The following is a 21203-nucleotide window of genomic DNA, read 5'->3' on the forward strand; positions in this document are numbered from 1 at the left end:
ACAATAAGGTGATTAAACACAGGAATTTTTAGCACTGGCATGCTTGGCATGGGTCTTTACTGACCCTGAAAGTATTTTTACTATCTACCAAATACACCAAAGCTTATTAAGACACTGAAATATAGTATTACACTTTAAAATTCTTCATGAAAAATTTAAAGGATGAGAATATGAAGAAAGCTAAAACAAGTGACTTGGGATTATAGATGGCTTTGTAGAGGATCTGCATTTTATATGAGATGACAGTTGTTACTACAGTTATGTTTGTTATGATTACATGATGTTACCATTATAATGCTGATACTATAGTTAGCAAATAAGGTAAATAAATAATGTAAACTAGCAGTACAAAGATATTTTATAATATTGATAAATAAGAATATTTAATCAGAACGGTGCAAAACTCACCCTAAGCTTTTCACATGGTTGATCTCAAAAGACTATTTTGTAATACAAACATTTAGTACATACTGATTAAATTTCTGCACATGACTACTCACCTCTTTATCAAAATTGGGAAATTCCTTTTGCAATTTCAACACAATACTTTCCTGTTTTTCCCAATTACTGCTAGATTCTGCAGACTCATTTGACTCCTCTCCCTAATGCGGAGGTAAAAAAGAGAACCAATTTAAGATATCATCAATAACAACAGTCTTAAGACAATCACATTTGTATTTTGACTTGATTTGGAAGTTTTCACGTTCGATCAAGAAGAATCCAAAAATGTTTCTTTTTGTTCATGTGAAAACTGACAAATTTATATCTTAAGGATAAAAAATATTACTGGTTTAAGAACACTCAAAAGACCTTGACTACATATCCAATAACTCACACTTCACTCATACAATGCTCAAAATAAGCTAAATCTGCTAAAACAACTAGAATGATCCTCAAACTAACTCGAAATAATTCAGGTATACTGAAGTCTCTCCAAGCTAATGGCAAAAACCGAACCGAACCGAACCAAACCAAACCAAAACACCTCATCCGTGCTGACAATTTCATATCCTCTACAAATTTCAAATACTGAGAGAAAAAAAGTTTACTTTTACTTCAGTCTCGAATGGTTTAAATATTAACTGCTCAGTCACAACAAAAGTGACACAATGACAAAGAAACTTATACAAAACTAAATAATATATAAATTAAACATTAATTTGGGAACTGTGGCTACTCATACACACTATCTCTTTCCTCTGTCACTTAACTTCATTTGAAGAAACTGGTTAAAATTCCACATTTAAACAAAAAAAGATTCCCTGGGTTCATATATAAGAAAAATCTTGCATTTTAGTCAATCTAAAAGCATTTATCTACTTTGCTAAGATACTGTACCACAAGCTATACAAACATGAGAGAGAAAAGCACAGTTTCATACTTTCTCTTTTACCTCCATTCTTATCCAACAACAATACTATTTTTTTCTTTCACTAAGAGAGAAATATCTAAATTGTGAGCGATACCTTTCTTGCACACAGGAATAAGATGAAGTTCCACACAACAGAGACATAAGATGGTATGTAAGTTAGGAGTAGGAAGAAGAAAACTAGATGTGTTCTTGTAATAGTAAGTGGCCTGTGTCGGCTGGAGCACAGAGACCGTGGATATGCTATAAAGCTTAAAAATTAGACCAGCGCTAATATTGCTTAAAGGTCTGGAGTGCCAAACTGAGGTCAGTCTTTATTCAGAAAGCAAGAGGATTTTGAGCAGGGGAATAATAAAACATTAATATTTGGAGAAAGCATTTCAAAGCCATCAAAAATTCATACCGCCAACCTCGCTTTGCAGATGAAGGCACTGAAACTCGAAGAACAATCCTTTTAAAGGTCACAGATGGATAACAGCCAGCTGAGGTACAAATAGAAACTTAGGTGTCTAACCCTGGATCAGTGTTTTTCCATTACCTAAGTGTTTCCTAAACTTTAGTCATTCACATGGCACATTCATGAGTTGAAATGAGTCAAACGTCATCAAAGTATGAATAAACAAATTGTAGTATGCACATAAAACTGAATATTATTCAGCCCTAAAAAAAGGAATGAAGTACTGACACATGCTACAACATGGATGAACCTCAAAAATATCAAGCTAAGTGAAAGAAGCTAGACACAAAAGGTCATATATTTTATGATGACATGTATATGAAATACTCAGAATAGGTAAATACAGAGACAGAAAAAACTGACTGGTGGTTGGCAGGGGCTAGGGGGAGAAGAGAATGGGGAGAAACTGCTTAAAAAATACAGCATGCTATTACTGGGTGATAAAAATGTTTTGGGACTAGATAGGAGTGGTAGTTGTACAACACTGTGAATGTACTAAATGCCGCTGAATTTTTAATGGTTAATTTTATGCTACGTGAATTTCACCTAAAGAAAAAAAGTTAAAATATTTGGAAAACAGTAAATATCTTTTGGGAATTACATATGTGACAGCACAAATTAAACATTCAGTAGGTCGTGTGCCGATTTGCTCTTTGCTCTCGGATCCCACACTTCTATCAGCTCTGCTAACACCTGGTGACTGAAAATACCTATGCAGTTCAGTGGTTATGCTCGAGCTTTACAGAAGCCAGGTGATACACAACCTTTGGGCTCAAATCGTCTTAGTGGGTCCAGGGGTTATGAATCAATCCTGTGGTTATTCTTCTGGTTTCAGAATGCAAAGTTGCAACTGACAAATTTGTCACTGCCAGAAACCCCACATTAGCTCCTTGACCCATGGATTAAGGGCCATAATTGTAGAAAATACCAAATCTAAGGCGCTAGCATTGTCCCTCTGAAGAAGCAGCAGCAGCAACACCATATTTCTGAGGTAACTGCAGAGGCTGACTCCATCATCCCAGATCTCAGGGTAATGTGCCTCCGTGGCCTATACAAAAGCTGAATGGGTCACAGAGAATTAGTTTAGATTATCATAAACAAACAGGTGACGACCCCAACTGTAGCTGCTATACCAGCTGCTAATTTTACTAGAGAAAATCAATATAACTATGAGACTATTACTCTAGCAGTAATTAGAAAAGACTAGTAGAAGCAATCTGCTTTTGTCTGGGCAGGGTCAGTGATGGATACACCTTCACTGTTTTCAGAGCTATGGTAAATCTCCATCTCTCTTTCATAAAACAGTACTCAAGGACTTTGATAGTTTTGCACAGTCCACAGTATATCACTTTGATCCTCTATACTGAAGACGTCACACAGATTGGACTTGATAAGCAGGAAGCAGTGGCTATTTTTAGATGACCTTAGTAAGAAACATGCATGCTAGAGTAGAAAATAACCACCCTCAAATCCTGGGCCCACCACTTTCATGAATTATACAGGGGTCCAATCTGGAGCATGCTGCAAATTCCACTCTGGAAAAAAAAAAAAAAAAAAAAGACAAATGGCTGGCACTGGTGCCTCTGAGAGAGAGGCACAACACTTCAGTGGGCTTCTTTGGATCCTGGAGGCAGTGTATATACTTCAGTACAGTGTGTGCCACTCTGATCAGTTTATGAAGAGCCCTTAAGTCTGTCAGGAATGGGGCCCAGATTAAGATAAGGCTCTGTAGCAGGTCCAGAGTGCAGTGCAAGGTCCTTTGCCACTTGGGTTTTGTGACCAGTAAGTAAATGCAGTGATTCCCAAAGAATCTGTGGCTCATAAGGATGTTGTATTGAAGTCTCTGGAAATCCCCAACAGGAAAATCATGGCAGAGACCCATATGGCTTCAAAGAAAGGTCCTGTCCTCTTCTGCTGACAACTACAGTCTGTTCCGCTATAACATGACACATCCATTTCCAAAAATTATTGCACGTGCAAAATGATGAAAATAAAAGCTACCGTGTTTAAGAAAAATTGTGTTAGAGGTATAACATTCAAAAACTTCATTAGTGACACATTTAAACAAAGGAAGAAATCTTAAAAGAAGGGTAGCATAATTTTACACGTTAAATGGTTAAGAAGTACGTAAATACTAAAATAAATATGAACTCAAGTTTGCTTGGGGATGTTAACATTGGAAGAGTTGTAGCTTATGAGTTACTACGAAATGGTAGATGAACGGTTATTTGAAAATGAACAGTTATGGAAAGGCGGGACTCACTGTCCTTGTGTTATCTCTGCTGTATGGCTGAAAATATAAGTATTAACTTAAAAATAAACAAATAAATAAAATCAATAAATGTCTGCTAACTTTGCTAGCCTCCTCCTCTCATATTAAAGCTGCCTGGGGCTTCCCTGGTGGCACAGTGGTTAAGAATCGCCTGCCAGTGCAGGGGACACGGGTTCAAGCCCTGGTCCAGGAAGATCCCACATGCTGTGGAGCAACTAAGCCCGTGCGCCACAACTACTGAGCCCACGTGCCACAACTACTGAAGCCCGCATGCCTACAGTCCGTGCTCTGCAACCGCAACCAGAGACCACAATGAGAAGCCTGCGCACTGCAATGAAGGGTAGCCCCGGCTCGCCTCAACTAGAGAAAGCCCACGCGCAGCAATGAAGACCCAACGCAGCCAAAAAAAAAATGGGTAAGGTAAATAAATTTCAAAATATATATATTTAAGAAAAAAATAAAACAAATACAGCTGCCTGTTAGGTTCAAGATCCAACTGGATGCCATGAACAACTCTCCTACTATGTTCAGCATTAAAGCCACTACCTTCAGTAAAGAAAAGGCTGAAGTCAACAGTAAAACCGTTTTCAACGACATTTAAAACACCTGATAACTCTACTGTTAACCTGTCGCGGTGTAAACTTTTGATTTTCATTGTCACGGTCATCATCATCATCTGCAGCCACGCGGCCGTCAGCAGCAAATTGTCCCAAGTCTACATCCTCATTTTCTATCCCCTCAAATCCAACTTGTTTTCCTAAACCAACAGCTTGTTGTGAATTTTGAAATATTTCTCTGAAGGTTCAAGTTCTTCAAAATCAAAAATCAAGTCAAGAAAAATTTTCCACAATACATAATGCAAACACTCTTTTGTTACATCACTCCAGGCTTCTAAAATGGTGGCAATGGCTGCTCCAATGTTAAATCTCTTCTAAAATTCTATAACCGTATCTGCAGTCTCACCTTCAATTACAGTAATTAGTATCTTAAATGTTCACTTTAAACAGTAAGCCATAAATGCTGCTAACACATTTTTACCACGAGACTGTATGAGAGAGGTGGTTTTTGGAGGCAGAAGAAAAAAAGCCTCCTTCAACCAATATCTACTGCACTTTGCAGAATTCTTTATGATCAGATAAAGTGGGAGAAAAATCTTGAACTTCTTTTACAGAGTTTACATAACTGTTAGAACCAGCTGAATGTGAACAACTGCTTACAATATAATCCCATTGAAGACGGCAGCACTGTACACAACTTCAGGCAGTACAACTTATTGCCCATTTTGTATAGAAAAGATGGTTAGAGGTACAGATCAATGATATACCATGGACAACAGCCAAGGAGAAGAACAAGAGTGGAAGATCGGGGAAGAGGTACACGGTTGGACCTAGAAGTTTTTCTGAGAACAGAATGTAAGGGTAAGAGCATCCCATGTGAATGTTCGGCAAATGTATCTATTGCATAGGAGTTTTTAATGATCACGTGGACAAGATGATTCATTCTTTGAACACCAAAATAAGACTGGATGCATGCTCGGATGCACTTGGATGCATGCTCAATGTGTCTATATACAAACGGCCATGGCAACATGGGCTAAGTTTGTGCACACAGATCAACAAGGTCAGACTTTCTCACACCAACATTTATCTGGCTACTGCTACTGGTGAGTACCTGACCTGCCAAAGCAGAGGCCAACAATGAGTTCCCATGACAGCACCATTCCTTGGGAGATGTAGTCAACTGTCTGGTGGCAAGTTGATTAAATTCGACCCCTTTCATCATGAAAGGGACAGTAACAGAAATCTACTCTGAGTATGGATTAGCCTTTCCTACCCCCCTGGATTTGGCAACACCAGTTATGGATTGAATTGTGTCCCTCTAAAAGTCTTATGTTGAATAATGCCCAGTACCTCAGAATATGACCTCATTTGGAGACAGGGTCTAAGGTAATTATTACTGAGGTAATCAAGTTAAAATGAGGTCATTAGGGTGGGCCCCTAATCCAATGACCGGTGTCCCCATAAAAAGAGGAAATTTGGAGATGGACAAGCACACAGGGAGCATACACTGTGAAGGTAAGGCAGAGATCTACAAGTCAAGGAAGACCAAAGACTGCCAGCAAATCATCACCTGCAGCCACATGGCCGTCAGCAGCAAACTGTTCCAAGTCTTCTGTGCTTAGATCATCAGGGTGGGACTCTAGCTCTCCAAAAACTTCATTCCCTATCCCCTCAAATCCAACTCTGATCAGCGAGTTAGAGAAGGATGGAACAGCCTTTAGGAGGAACCAACCCTGCTGATGCCTTGATCTTGGACTTCTAGCTTCCAGAACTGTGAGACAATATATTTCTGTTGTTTAAGCCACTCAGTTTGTGGTCCTTTGTTACACTGTACTTAGGAAACTAATGCATCATATACAGATATATAGAAAGCTTAACTCAGCCACAGTACACTGTGACACAACGGTCAACGTTTCTGGCCAGGGGAGCTAATTTCACTGGAATTCATGGAATTCACTGATCTCACCATGTGCCTCAATACCTAGAAGGAGCTGGCATACAGAACAGTGGTGTCACAATGAAAATTCAGAATGTGAACCTGTTGGTAACACCTTACAAGGCTAACATGCTGTTCAACAGATGTACAAGCAAAGTAAGTGCTTTGAATCAGCAATCAATATGATGCTATTTCTCCTACAGCCGTTATACGTAGGTCTGTAAACTAAAACGTGGGCCTAGTCTCTTATACTAGTAGCTCCTCACACCTAAAACTCAAAGAATTTTTACTTCCTATCGTTATTAGTTCTCAAGGCAAGAATACTTCTATGGAGGGACACAACAACTATCCCATTAAATTAGGGTACACATTGCTATCTGCTATTTACGGCTTCATGCATCACTAAGTCACAGGCAAAGGAGGAGGTTACTGTGCTAGTTGGGGGTGACTGATTTTGATTTTGATTACCAAAAAGAAATTGTGCTGTTATGAAAACAGACAGGGAGGACTATGTCTAGATTCACTGGGAGGCCTCTTAGTAGATCTACTCCATAAAGTAAAAGTTAATGGAACACTAGAATAACCCAGTAAAAGCATAACCACTATTATTTTTAGATAAGCAGTTAAACATCAAAGGAGTCATCTATAAGAATTATAAGTAGTTGTCACTGAGGAGTATGAAATGGTGCTGGTACTGGTAACAACTGTTTTACATAAGTGTTGTTCAACCATATGTATCTATTAAATTTTATGAAATAAAATTTAAAGTATATTTTCCCCAAAAGGTACTTTACCACACCACTAGAATATTTTTTAAGTTAATTTTATAACTCAGAAATAAGCAACTAACACTGGATAAATTAAAAAGAAAGCAAAACCAGTCACAAATGAGATGCAACCATAAATTTTCTTAGTTGTAAGAGAGAAGATTGATTCACTGAGGTGCATTTTTAGTATGTCCACAGACTCAACAAATTCTGTGCTTAAGCAACTAATTTTGATGTTGCAATTCAAATTAACTCACTTGATCCAATCTCTTCTTTTTCATAGATTGATCATCATTAAATTCATCTTCCTCAAATGGCTCTGAAGAAGAAGATAATTTTCTTTTCCTAGGTCCACCACCTTCTAAAACAGAGAAGGACATTCAAAGTTTGCACAGATATTATAAGAATCATTAATGCAAAACAAAGGCAAAAACGTTACTATAATGAAAATACTTGTAGACAGTTCTCTTGACATCAGGCCCAATGTAATTTCTTCTACATATGACATACATTCAATAAATGTTAACTGAATTGAAGGAAAAATAAACAGAGCCTCTTTTCAGTCTTTCAGAAGCAGAAATCACTGTAAAAATGTACTTATTTGTAAACCATCACATTATTTAATGCTAAAAATACACATCTTTAAATTGAAAGTAATTCTATAGTAGGAAGAGGTTCTCCCCAATGCCTGAATGTTCAGTAGTGAAAAAAAAAAATTGAGCCCATCAGCTTATCTGAATAGCATCAGATAATTGTCAATAATGGTCTACTGTACCAGGCTTTGCAGGGGACTTTTATAAACTGCTGTTCATTTACTTTCCACAAGAAACCTACAAAGTAAGCATAAACTCATTTTACAAATTAGGAGGAACTGAGATACAGAGAGCTCAAGCGATTAATGCTCTTAACCTAAAAACAAGAAAGTATAACACAAGAGAGGGCTGTATGACAGGAATAGGAAATCTGCACATTCTGTTATGACTGAGAGAACTCAATCTACATGATCTGGAGAGGCTATGTTGCATAATTTTTACTTTGTATACATTCATATACTTCTTCAGTACCTTCGCTTTCAGAGAGCAAATTCCAGAGACATACTGCAGTGCTAGTATGAAAGCAGTTGCTGAAAGCTTACAAAGGTTTAAGATTTCAGTATTAATTCTATCAGTACCCTAACTATGCAGTTAGAAATAAAACTTGTAGAAATATAATATTGAAAATAAATACAGACATGACAGCTTTTAAGCTGTTAGCATGAAAATTTCATAATATGGCTATAACAAAACTGAATGCCATCAACATTTCAGTGTATAGTAATTACATGCTTTAAGTATGCATGCTTAAATTTTTTCCCCTTTGTTTCATAAAGTAAATGTGCATTCTGCATATGCCAACTAATTGCCAGCATCCACTTTAAAAAGGAGAAAATATAACCACCACTCTATCATCTACACATGCTGGGGTTAAGTGAATACCATTAGTAATATCCTAATATTCAAAGTCTGAAAAAAAGCTTCAAACTAGGTGATTTACGCCATGTCACCTAGACATGTTTAATCCTTTCTTTAAAAGAACAAAAGCTTTTTCTTGGTCAATAAAGAATTCTTCAGCCCTAAGTATCTGTTTATATATCTTTCTGTGGTTAATAATATGGCACCAAATTTTTACATGTATATAAAATGGCTACAGACATAAATCTGCAAATATATGTGGGAGAAAACACATAACTAAAAATTTAGTACAAAAGGTTACATAAGAGCACACAATGCTTAGTTACCTACATATATATTTATAATTATTAACCAAAAATTGTGCATATATCTAAAGAAAACAAGTTAATATTCCATGTTAAATACCACTTCCCAATTACGTGTCTCATACATTCCCACCTTTTTGGGGGTGCACCCATCATCAATTTCAGGAAGAAAAAAAGTAGGTTAGACATGTACCTCACACCCCAAATAAAAATATTTTTTCCTTAAATTCAATATTTAAAAATAAAAAGTAAAACATGAAACTGCAAAAAGAAAATATGAACAAAGAACACAAACAGGCAGTTCAATAGGAAAAAAAAAAAGAGAAAAGATGGTCAACCTCATTAATAACTAAAGACAGGTAAAATAAAGTACCCTTTTTTAATTCATCCTAAGATTAAAAGGACAGTTGTAGCAGACTGTGGGCAAAGAGCCACTTCTAAACATTATAAATTGTTACAGTCTTTCTGGAAGGTAGTCTAAATAATACATCTCAGAATTTTAGATGTGTGTTTCTTTCAGTCCAACAATTCTTTTTCTAGGAATTTATTTACAAAACTGATGGAGAATGTTTGCTTAGGCGTACATAAAAATTTTTTAATTAAGTATCTAAGTGCCCATTAATAAGCTATTAGACAAGTCAGGATACACTTTTACAAAGAACTGAGTAGGCTTTTAGAAATAAAGAAGGTTACAAAACAGCAAAAATAACAGGATGATAGTCACATAAAAATGTTTTGCCTACTCATACATATATAGAGAAATGGAAGAAATAGTTAGACTCCTGACAACATCAGTAAATTCATATTTTTACCTTTTAAAGCAGGGTAAAGCTTCAGATACACATTTTTGTTTTTATAACTTAGTATTCATAAATAAAAACTTTCAGAAGGCGATGCAAAAAAGATACCCTTATTGTTTAACATGCAGGATGATACTGTCTATAAAAGATTGTAATTTGTGGTAAAACCAATGTTCAACATCAAGATTTGTGGAACTGTCCAAGATGTCTTACAGGCCTTTTGTTGGTGAGACAAAGCTGTCATTCTATACATTACCTCTAAGTGTACTATTCTAAAGATAAGGATGACTGATATATGACTATCCTGTCCATTCTAAGAGGAAGCATGGAAGTTTACTTAAAAAAAACAAGAAAAACCTGATTTTTTCTTTCCTTGTAATTTGCCACTTAACACTAAAAAAAAAAAAGAAATTACATCAAAGGCTAGTATAAGAATGGGAATAAAAAAAACTCAGCTTAAGTTCAAACTTAATAAGGACTGTAAACTCCATGAGGGCAGAGGTTTTGTCCATTTTGTTTCGGCATGTACCCTCAGTGCCTAAAATAGCATCTGGCATCCAGTAGTAGGTGCACAATAAATATCTGTTAAATTAATGAATAAAGTGGAATGACATAAATTGCTCAAGAGAAAAAAGATTAGACACTGCTGTGGAATAAAGTTATCCAACAAATTTTTCAGTGGAAAGATTCTGAAATACTGAGATATTATGAAGACAAGAAAGAACATGTAAAATGCCCCAAAGCATTTAGCAACTCAACAAATGTTAACTGAGCCTACCATTTTTCAGGAACTTCTACAGTAGAGATACTGTCATGAAGACACACTCAACCTTCTCCTGTACCATTTCCTATTATCAGATGGCCCTTAAGAACAAAGAAATGCTAACATGTAGTATGTACTTACTATGTGCCACTCACTATAAGAAATTTACAATAACTTTATCACTTCTTCATAACAATCTAAGAGTTTGATACTATTATCATACTATTTTCCTGCAATGGAGACAGACAGAAAAGTTAGGCAACACTGCCCAAGGTTATACAGCTAGTAAGTAAAGGAAAAGGAAGAACTGTATGATTTGGTTATGAATGAGAGATCATGTGGATAAAATATCATCATCTTTGGATCCACTCCAATACAATCTATTTAGGGGGGTAAATATGAGGTAGATAATTGTTGAAGAAAGATGATGGACCCATGAGAACACATTATGGTGTTTTCTATTTTTGTATAACTACCCACTTAGGAAAACGGGCGTCCATTCACACTGTCGATGGACACATAAATTGGCAGAACTTTTAAAATTAACATTGAAGTGCATGTTCAATTTTAAAATGTGCATACCCTTTGATTCAGCATCCTAGTTTGAAGTTTAGCCTATAGAAATAATAACATAAAGATTTACTTACAAGGCTATTTACTTTTGTACTACAGTTAATGAAATAATGTAACCATAAATGCGAATTAACAGAGAAACAGTTAATAAACTAACTGTTTATTAGTAGTCACAGAGGAATGTTATGGAGTAGTCACAGAGGAATGTTATGGAGGCATTTTTTCATTTGATAAATCTGATTGCACTGACAAGTTATCCATGGTAAATCATCAAATGATTTTTCTTAAAATGTAAACCAATACTATAACCATATTTTGTAATCTAATGTGTGTGTGTGTTGTATAGTAGTGTGTAGGTTTGCTTTCATTCCTTAAATACTTTATTGGTAGTGAGATTATAGGTTATTTTTACTTGTTTGGTATGTACAAAAAAAATCTAGACAGCGTTTACTAAAAAAAAAACTGGAGGTGTTTTTTATAATGTAAGCTCCTTTAAATGTATTTATTTTTGTATTCTAAGCCTGGATTACAGAGTAAATATTTACTAAATGTAGGAATGCTGATTACCAGCTAGGACGTTAAGGCCTTAAGACATTATGTTCCCGACTCAGATTTATGTAAATAAAACTATAATGCAATTAGCAAGGACACTTAAGAAAGAACACATACCTCCCAAAACTTCACTGATATATGAGATTTGATCTACAGAAAACAAGCAAAATTACCAATGAAAAAACTGCCCCCTTCCCTTTTTTGGGGAAAAAATATCAACCTAGAAAATCCAGTTCCCAAGTAGCTGTATGACCTCAGGTAATTCCCTTAACCTTCTTAATCTTCACAATTTTCATCTAAAAACCCTGAAGCTGTTAATATCTCCTAAGGTTCCTATAAGAATTCATGAAGGAGCTTGGTAAATTAAAGAGTAATATTAAAATGAGAAGATATTTATTATATAGCTAGTTAAGTCAGCATGGCTTGAAACTAAGTCAGGCATACCTGCATCACCAAACATCAGCAAGGCAGCAGCAATTGCTCCATCCATAGTGCTGGTTGATTCAATTAACTAACAAAATGAGAAAAGAGTAATGTTTTAAAAATAATACTTTAAGAATTATTTCACTAAGTTACCAAACATTGAAGAACGAATATATTAAATATACAGAGTGGAGAAATATACATACATATTAGCTTAAGTTCATTAAATCCTATGATAAATTTTCAGAAAATCTGGTTTATCTAAAAGGTCTGAACTTACCTAAGCATATCTTAAAATATACTAGATTTATTTATAACCACTTTAAAGCAAAAAATAAAACATAGTCTATGTACAGTGTATTCAAGGTTTTGTTATTTTAATTGCAAGGCTGTGCACTAAAGTCTCAAAAACTTCCTACCTATGAGTGAGTCCAGGCACTGTGTGTGTGTGTGTGTGTGTGTGTGTGTGTGAGAGAGAGAGAGAGAGAGAGAGAGAGAGAGAGAGAGAGAGGGAGGGAGAGAAAGGGAAGGAGAAGGAAAGAGAGAGGGAGAGAAAGGAACGGAAGGAGAGGGAAAGAGAGAGGGAGAAGGAGAGAGGGAGGGAAGGAGGGAGAGAGAGAGAGACACTGACAGACATTTAAAAGAAACCACAATTCTGGCATAATTTTTTTTAATCTAATACTTCTTGAGTGGGATAAAGGACTCTTGAAATTTGCTCTATTTCTAAATTGCTCTAAATTAAATTGCTTGAATTTGTTCAAGAACATATTAATATATGGCTTACATAATTAAGTTTCAAAATACTATTTTTTATACTGTTCTGTAACATTCTGGATTTCAGAAAAAACTAAATACCCCATATTTTTCTCTTGCTATAGTTTCCTGTATTTCCAATGAGTTACTTGTTTTAAAAAGATCTCACTTTTTAAAATAAGCTGTTTTTGTATTAAATTAAATAGCCTCAAAACAAATTGATAATGCTCTTTTCTATACTAGTTTTCCTCATCTTGGATCCTCAGATATCCTGTAAGCCCCTCCTCATTTTCAAAATAGTCAAAGCACATTCTTATCAAGCCTAGGACTAAATTTATATTTTATAACTTCCTAAATTACTTTATGTGGGTCTAAAAGCCTCTGTAGAGTAACCTATGTCACCTTTAAATCTTTTGAAATGATGGGAGATCACTTGAAATCCAGATTACTTCAAGAGAGTGCTGTTTTGAGCAAGTGATAGGCTAAATTCCCAAGATTTCAGATACTACTGAAATACAAAGTTCATTTACTGATATCAATCCTATTTTTCCACTAATTATAAAATTAGAGATCAATGTTTCTATAGGAAATAAATCCCCTTGAACTACCTGAAAAACTGGCAATCAAGCTAAAGTATTTTTAAACTGAGATTTGTTTCTTTATGTTGAATATTTTACTACTCCATCATGTTTATTCTGCTGAAAGTTCTTTCCAACACTTTTAAGTGTTGCTACTACTGGCTATATCCGTTCCTTCTTTTTCTAGGAAAAAACCCCTTGGGAGGCAAATTATGCTACTAGAAGGGGAAAATGTAGACCCAAGATACCGTTAAAGTTTCATTTAGCTAACAGTAAGAAGGTATCAAAATGATCTGGGAAAAAAAGATTCATATTAAATATACCAGAGAACAAAGGAATAATATAATCTACACTTAAAGAGTTCAAACTAGCAGGCCTAGGACCATTTTTGGTTCAGACATGTTTTGCTTGACCTGAATGGTATCTTTGGTTTTGTCTTTCTTTAGTTACCATAAAAAGGAATGAGTACCGATACAACATGAAAGAACCTCAAAACCTTATACTAAGTGCAAGAAGTCAGTCATAAAAGATCACACATTCTATGTTCCCACTTATATGAAATGTCCAGAATAGGCAAATCTATAAAGACAGAAATTAGTGGTTGTCTAGGACTGGGGGAGGGAAATGGAGAGTGACTGCTAACAGGTACAAGGTTTCTTTCTGGAATGATTAAGATGTTCTAAAATTAGATTATGGTGATGGTTGCACAACTTTGTAAATATGCTAAAACCCAATAAATTATATACTTTAAATAGGTGATCTTTACGGCATGTAAATTGTATCTCAATAAAGCTGTTAAATTGATGATCAACACCAAATAAAAATCCAGTCTTTTCACTTTATTTGAAAATCTGAATTATTCGATAAAAACAGGCCGCCAATGATTTCACATGGTCATATCTTACCGAAGCTAAGGAGCAGCTACCCCTCTTAGAAAGGGTATGTGCCAATGTCCACCACTTCAGAGTTACCTGCCAAGCCCACACAGATACGGTACCTCCTATGCCTCAGCTTGGGGAAGGGGAATTGTCGGGCGGGTGGGTGGTGGTGATGATAAATACAAAGGCGAAAAAACTATGCACCCATAATTAAATGATTCCCCGAAGATCATTCAATTACTAAGTGGCAGAGCTAGGGATAAACTATTTACTAACCTTCAGAGATTTATTCTCTATCTAAAACTTAATGGAATGGTTGAGTATTTATTTGCTCTTATAATAAGACATAGATACCTATAACAGTCCAACTACAGCCACTTATTTTGTTTCTATAGTTCAATCAATATTTCTTGGCAAGGGTGCTACTGGCAGGCAATTCTTCTGTTATGCAGGACTGTCCTCAGTATTGTAGGGTGTTTAGCATCCCTGGTCACATGCACTAAGTGTGAACAGCAACTCCTTGTTATTTCGGGGGGAAAAAAAGAAAAAAAGCCTCCTGACATTTCTGAGTTTCTAGTGAGAGGTGGGGGGAGGAAGGTTGTCCCCATTTTAGAACTATTCAAACACAAAAAACTTCACAACCTATGTGAGATACAGAGACGCCCAGATTGTACTATTTATAGGTGAATAAACCTCACCTACTATGAGACTCAACAAGTAAATCTCTGGCATTTGCCTTTATTAAATATTAAAGTTAATAATTATCTTCAAACATAAGATATCTTTAGAAAAATGACTATCCACTAAATACAGCACTGGATATAGGAGACATTTTAATCATCAATACAACTATAATAACCAATTACTATAAATGGGTATAACCTTAAGTAAATCACTGTCACTTCTCTGTGGAAAAAGTTCCTTCAAGGTCTGAAGTTTAGCATCTTTAAGGTCTTCCAATTCCGAAAGGTCTTCCAATTCTGAAATATCATTATTATTTCTACCTGCCATGGCAGGAAGGCCTTGGGACTCTTCATCTTCAGATGGCTCAGAACTAAAAATATTTTCAGAGGGAAAAAAACAGTGTTTTAATGTATTACTAAGGTGATTTCATTATAATTGTATATATGTGTCTATATAAAATACAGTATATCTGCAGTTCTTTTCAATAATAAATGCAATCTATACCTGTCAAAGATTAAAATGACTTTTTTCATTTCAGTACAGTTGTGCATATAAATCTACATTCCCAAAGTCAGCATACTTTGAACATATCTCAAATTATCTGGGCTGGAATAGAAAAGAACAGCAAAAACCTGCACTTATTTTGTTAAGATCCATACTCATCCATTGCACACCCACTTTCCCTCTCCTACTTTTTCACCTGTGCCCTGAATAAAAGCTGAGTGCTGTCATGTTGCTCCTGAGAAATTCTGAAGCATACACGAGTACAAAGATAAAAGAATTTTCATATCCTAGCCAGGTGATCAGAATCTAAGTGTTAAAATCGGAATGGCCCCATTCAATATCAGACTGCCTACCAGGAACAAAACACTTCTTCCGCAGACGGGGAGCATTTATTTTATATAAGGCTTCATGCAACAACAACACTTCACTTCATATGTTTATCCTATATGAAAGACATTGTGAGCCAAATTTCACTCGTGTATTTCCAAACAAAAAAAAAATCTCATTTTGAAATTTTGATTTTCTACCACAGTAAGCATTCTGAAGATCAAAAAGCAGAAGTATAACAAATGGGCAGAAGTTATAGAAATCAAAGAAAGAAATATAGTTAAGTATATTCCTAGTGCCAGAGAATGCAGACTTTGCTATGCAGCTAATTCTATTCTTGGACAGCTCTCTTAGACACATATCCAGGACCTGTATTTTAATAACTTCTCTATACTTTATTCATGTTAGTTCAGCTGTACCTGTTAGGGCACCGGTTATGCCTAAGAATCCCCTGAAAACATATCAAAACAGATTGTGAAGGATGAGGAATATGTATTTTAATAAGATTCTAGGCTGACTTCTTGAACCTTGCTCTGAAAAACCGTTCTAAAGTAACAAGGTAAAATAAATCTCTTCTTTTAACACTCTGTCTGGCCTTCAATATTTGAAGACAATTACATGTATCTCCGTTTCCATTACACCCAGACTTTTCATTCCTTACGTACTCATCTCTAAATTTTCACTCTGCCTCACTACATTCACGCTCCCTAACTGATTCTGTGTCTTAGTTCACTGAGAACATGGAAGCTTTCAGGTTTGAATCCTTTTCCATTCCTGTACTGGATAAGCACTTTAAAGGTCCTTGCTCTTCTGACCATCACAACCTTAACCAAGTGATCAGATTCATCACCATTCCATGGGACAAACTTAGGTGCCCTTGATGTAGTAAGTCTTCATGTTGACAATGAATCTTATCATGCCTTGGACTTAATGCCCAATTTACAGGAAATACAAATAACAGAGGAATAAATTCAATACCATCATGAAGAAACAATCAGAAAAGTCTATTTTGTCTAAAAGACTTGATCTCTTCAATAAGTTAAAATCCTTAAAAAAGAGGAGAGGAGGGGAGTGGACTATTTTAAGTTCAAAAGATAGTTAAGAGTCATGACATCCAAATGCAGTAAATGTACCTTATTTGGGTTCTGTTTTGAAAAACTAGCTACAAAACACATGAAATCTGAATATAAACCAGGAATTAGATGATGTAGAGACTGTTCACTGATAATAGTACTTGTTTTTTGGAAGTGGGATGTACAGCAAGTATTAAGGGAAGAAATGTTGGGGTATCTTTAATTTACTTTAAGATACTTCAGCTAATAATAATAATTAATGAAATAATGAAACAAGGGAAAACGTTAAAAATTGTTACAGGTAGGTGGTATATATAAGTGTTCATTAGCTATTATTTTATCTTCTTATATGACTAAAGCTTTAAAAGTAAAAAAAAATCTACAAGAACAAGAATGACCATTTTGTGTTCTTTTATCCAGTCTCAGATCAAGTTACTCCCTTCTGTTGAAGTCCCTTCTCAGTGCTAAGGGATTCATTCTAGGCCTTTCTACTTCCTACAGGGCCCTCTTAACTGCCTACCATCTTCTCTCCTGAATCTTTTCTCTCCTTAAGCTCTTCCTCCCAAGCCTACAGTGCATTCAAGACTGCACTTCATTCAGTGTGCCAGGGGTTCGAGGCACTGTGGACACAGCAGTGAAAGAAGCAGACTCTCCTCTCCTTCACAAATTTTATAAGGCTGATTTTCTATTTCAGCGGTTCCTATATTGTTCTCAACTTACTGGCTTATATCTTCTGCCCCATCGCTTTGGTGAAACTGTCCTAAGGGCAATAATACCCTCTAAAATGTCAAACGTGATTTAAAAACACAAACCAGAACACCCCGAACCTTTCACTGGTTGTCTTCTCCTCTGTGTTCCCATCACTGCTGCTTTTTGAAAAGGCAGCCCTACCCTAACCCTCACCCCAGGGGCTCTGCAGCATCATTACTTCTGATTTTCCTGTGACCTCTTAGCCTGTCCTTAATCTCTGTAGAAGGCTTTCTGACTTTTTTCACCTCCCTGAACTGCCAGTATCACCTAGGATTCCGTCTTCAGCTCCTCTTGTCTATTAATGCTTCCTGAGAGATTGTAGCAATTGCCAGAGTTCCTAGCATCTATATCAGTGGTTCTCAAAAGGGGGGCAATTCTGCCCCCAGAGGACATGTGGCAATGTCTAGAGACATTTTTGATTGTCTTGACTAGAGAGGTGCTACTTGGTATCTAGCCGGCAGAGATCAGGGATTCTGCTAAACATCCTACAACGTACAGGACAGCCCCTCACAACAAAGAACTACCTGGTCCAAAACGTCAACAATGTCAAGGTTAAGAATTCCTGATAACCAAAAAGGCCCATGCATGGGTACTGACTGTAACTGTGGAACGTGCACAATGCAGTACTATGGAGTTGTGAAACAGAATACAGATTTTTATGAGCTGACATGATTTCCAGGATATATATACTGCTAAGTTAATAAAATAGAGAATAAATGTACATATATATCTATACATACACAACACAAGACACAGTGCTATCTTCTGTGTAGGAAACAAGAAGAAAAGATAAACGAAAGAAAAACAAATTATGACTAGAAACTAAACAAACTGGTTAGTTCTGAGGTAGGAGGAGGAAAGGGTCAGAAGGAGAAGGACAGAAAGTTAATACTTCTCTAAGCACACTGTACATGGAGTTTTAATTTTTGGCACTATGTTAATATTTAAAATATTTGAAAAAGTAAAATTTTTAAAACAAGGGACAAGGGAAAAACCCTAAAAGGAATACAAACAGAAATTAATGAACTGAACTACATTCCAAGTGAATAACAAAGAAAAATTTAAATAAGAAAGCCAAGTACTGTAACCATATACCCTCATCTAAAGACAAAATAAAACTTATAAACAAATATTAAACTCATAGTGAGCTTAATGGTCAAGAAGCATGATTACAGCAATTCTGAAACTATTTTATGTACACTGAGTGATTGAACAAATTAGCAAATATAATGATATTGGTGGAAGCAGAGTTCTCACTGTCAGAGAAAGAAATATAGAGAAGAGGCAAGGAGGAGCCTTGTATTAGATTAGAATGAAATATATTATTATAAACTCATGATTTAAAAAACAAACAAACAACATTCTCTGGTTCTCTTATATCCTAGCCCATTCTTGCTAAAAGGGCAATGACATAACCCCCTGCTTCACCCAATAGCAAAGGAAGGACACAACCAGTCCACAGATTTCCAAATACCATTCCTTTAAAGAGGAACCAGTGCTACTTGGAGAAATGGCTAATTCTAATTTCAGGCTTGGAGTAGGGAAAACACTAGTCTGCAACATCTTGCGCCAGAAGGGAAAGGCTCAAAAAATGATAGGAACCTCTCAAATCCAGAGTCTATGTAAAGGGGCCCTCACCTGCCAAAACTGAGCAATTTCAGCATCAAAATGAGTAATAATAGTAATAGATTATAATCAGTTGAGCAAAAACGCACCTATAATTCCATTTTTGTATTTACTATGCTAAATAAATATAAGAATAAATAAGGAGAAAAGGGAAAACTATCTATAGTAGAATAGCAAGTATAAATTCTAGAATGCTAGTTAGAATACCACATTTCCCAACTACCAGTGTAGTAACGGATTCAGGCAAGAATCATGACAGATGCTACAACTATTGAAGGGAAGTCTGCTAAGGAAGAGGATCCTTACCCAGTCTTAAAGCATCTCATCAGAGATTACTTAATCATGAAAAACGGGAAAATGGTTAACTTTATAGGAGAAACCTGGCAGGCTTCTGAGTGGTTAAGTTCACTTCACCAATAATGAGACAAACTGGTTATCAGTGTGCCTAACAAAGCACACGGAGGAGGACACAAAATCATTTATGTAACTCCTATCACTTAACCTAAATTTAATCATGAAGAAACAAGCAGGGGTGCAGAAATTGAGAGACATCCTAAAAAACCTGGCCTGTTACCTTCAAAGGCCAATTATCATGAGAATCGAAAAGGCTGAGAAACTTTCAGATTAAATGAGACTAAAGACACATGAAAAACTAAACCCAATGTACGATGCTGGAAAAAACTTTACTATAAAGTACTACTCAAAATATGATCCATGGACTGACTGCTAGTCCTCGAAATCAAACTGTTTGTTATCTGTCCATGACAAGATAAAGAACTTAAAACAGAAGGAAAAACAACTACATTACTAAGCACATTGCTTAGTTCAGTTTTTGTTTTTTTTTTTCTTTTCATTACAAGACTTTCTTGGTGAAGGAATGAGTACATTGATTTACATTCTAGGGCACATTCCTTACTGATAAACCAGTACTCTGAGTAGCACTACTATAAAGAACATTATTGGGATAACTGGTAAAATTTAAATAGGACTATATATTAGATGATATTACTGCACCAATGTTAATCAGTATTTGTGAATTTGAAATGCTACTTTTGGAGGGAATTCCCCGGCGGTCCAGTGGTTAGGACTCAGAGCTTTCACTCATGGGGCCCAGCTTCGATCCCTGGTCGGGGAACTAAGATCCTGCAAGCCACGAGGTGTGGCCAAAAAAAAATTAAAAAAAAAAAAAAAAAGAAATGCTACTCTTGTTATGTAAGAGAAGGACCTTGTTCTTAGGAGATAAACGTGAAATTATTAGAGGCAAAGGTTTCAGTAATAATTCTGATTATTATTTTATGAAGAAGCAAATGTGGGGAAATGTTAAAAATGGGTGAATCTTAATCTTTTTAAAAGGATGTGGAAATTGATTATTCTTGCAACTTTTCCGTAAGTTTAAATTTTTTTCAAAATAAAAAGTAAAATTTGGAGTGTGAATATAATATCAATTTTCCTCAGGATTTACCACACAGAATCATCACTATTTTTTATTTCATAGTTAAGTTCAGGATAAAGGCATGTTCATCAGGGCTTATATACACAAAGAAGTTCATTTTAAGAGGAAATCCTCATCTTGGGAGTGGACAGTGTTAACCTCTTGCACCTCTGCCACACTTTCTTCACTTAGCTTCTGATCACACAACCTTCTGACTTTTTTCTTACCTCAATGACTGCTCCTTCTTAAGAGTCTTCTGTAAGTTTCTTCTCATCTCCTGTTCCTAGAATCCAGAGTTCGCCTGGCCTAAGTCCTTCAACTAAGAGATCTTCTGTTTTCCAGCTTCACTAGTGTCTCTTACTGATTTCAT

General features: G+C 35.8%; 1 protein-coding gene across 4 annotated transcripts in view; it reads right to left on the minus strand.

The window, feature by feature from the left end:
* The window catches only part of SMARCAD1 (SNF2 related chromatin remodeling ATPase with DExD box 1), a 69819-nt gene that overhangs the window by 30996 nt on the left and 17620 nt on the right, over positions 1–21203 (minus strand). For 2 of the 4 annotated variants that reach the window (XM_022582345.3, XM_022582346.3), the window contains exons 4-7: positions 15320–15491; positions 12250–12316; positions 7619–7722; positions 501–602 (exon numbers count right to left, since the gene is read on the minus strand). In XM_022582345.3, coding sequence (XP_022438053.1) covers positions 501–602; positions 7619–7722; positions 12250–12316; positions 15320–15491 — 445 coding nt within the window. Of the gene's footprint in view, positions 1–500; positions 603–7618; positions 7723–12249; positions 12317–15319; positions 15492–21203 lie in introns of those variants that run through there. The other 2 variants (XM_022582347.3, XM_089912467.1) reach the window with 2 other exon arrangements.

The sequence above is a fragment of the Delphinapterus leucas genome, chromosome 5, assembly GCF_059928025.1.
Source record: "Delphinapterus leucas isolate spDelLeu-1000000601 "Yukka" chromosome 5, BTC_Dleu_Yukka2, whole genome shotgun sequence".
Lineage (NCBI taxonomy): Eukaryota > Metazoa > Chordata > Mammalia > Artiodactyla > Monodontidae > Delphinapterus > Delphinapterus leucas.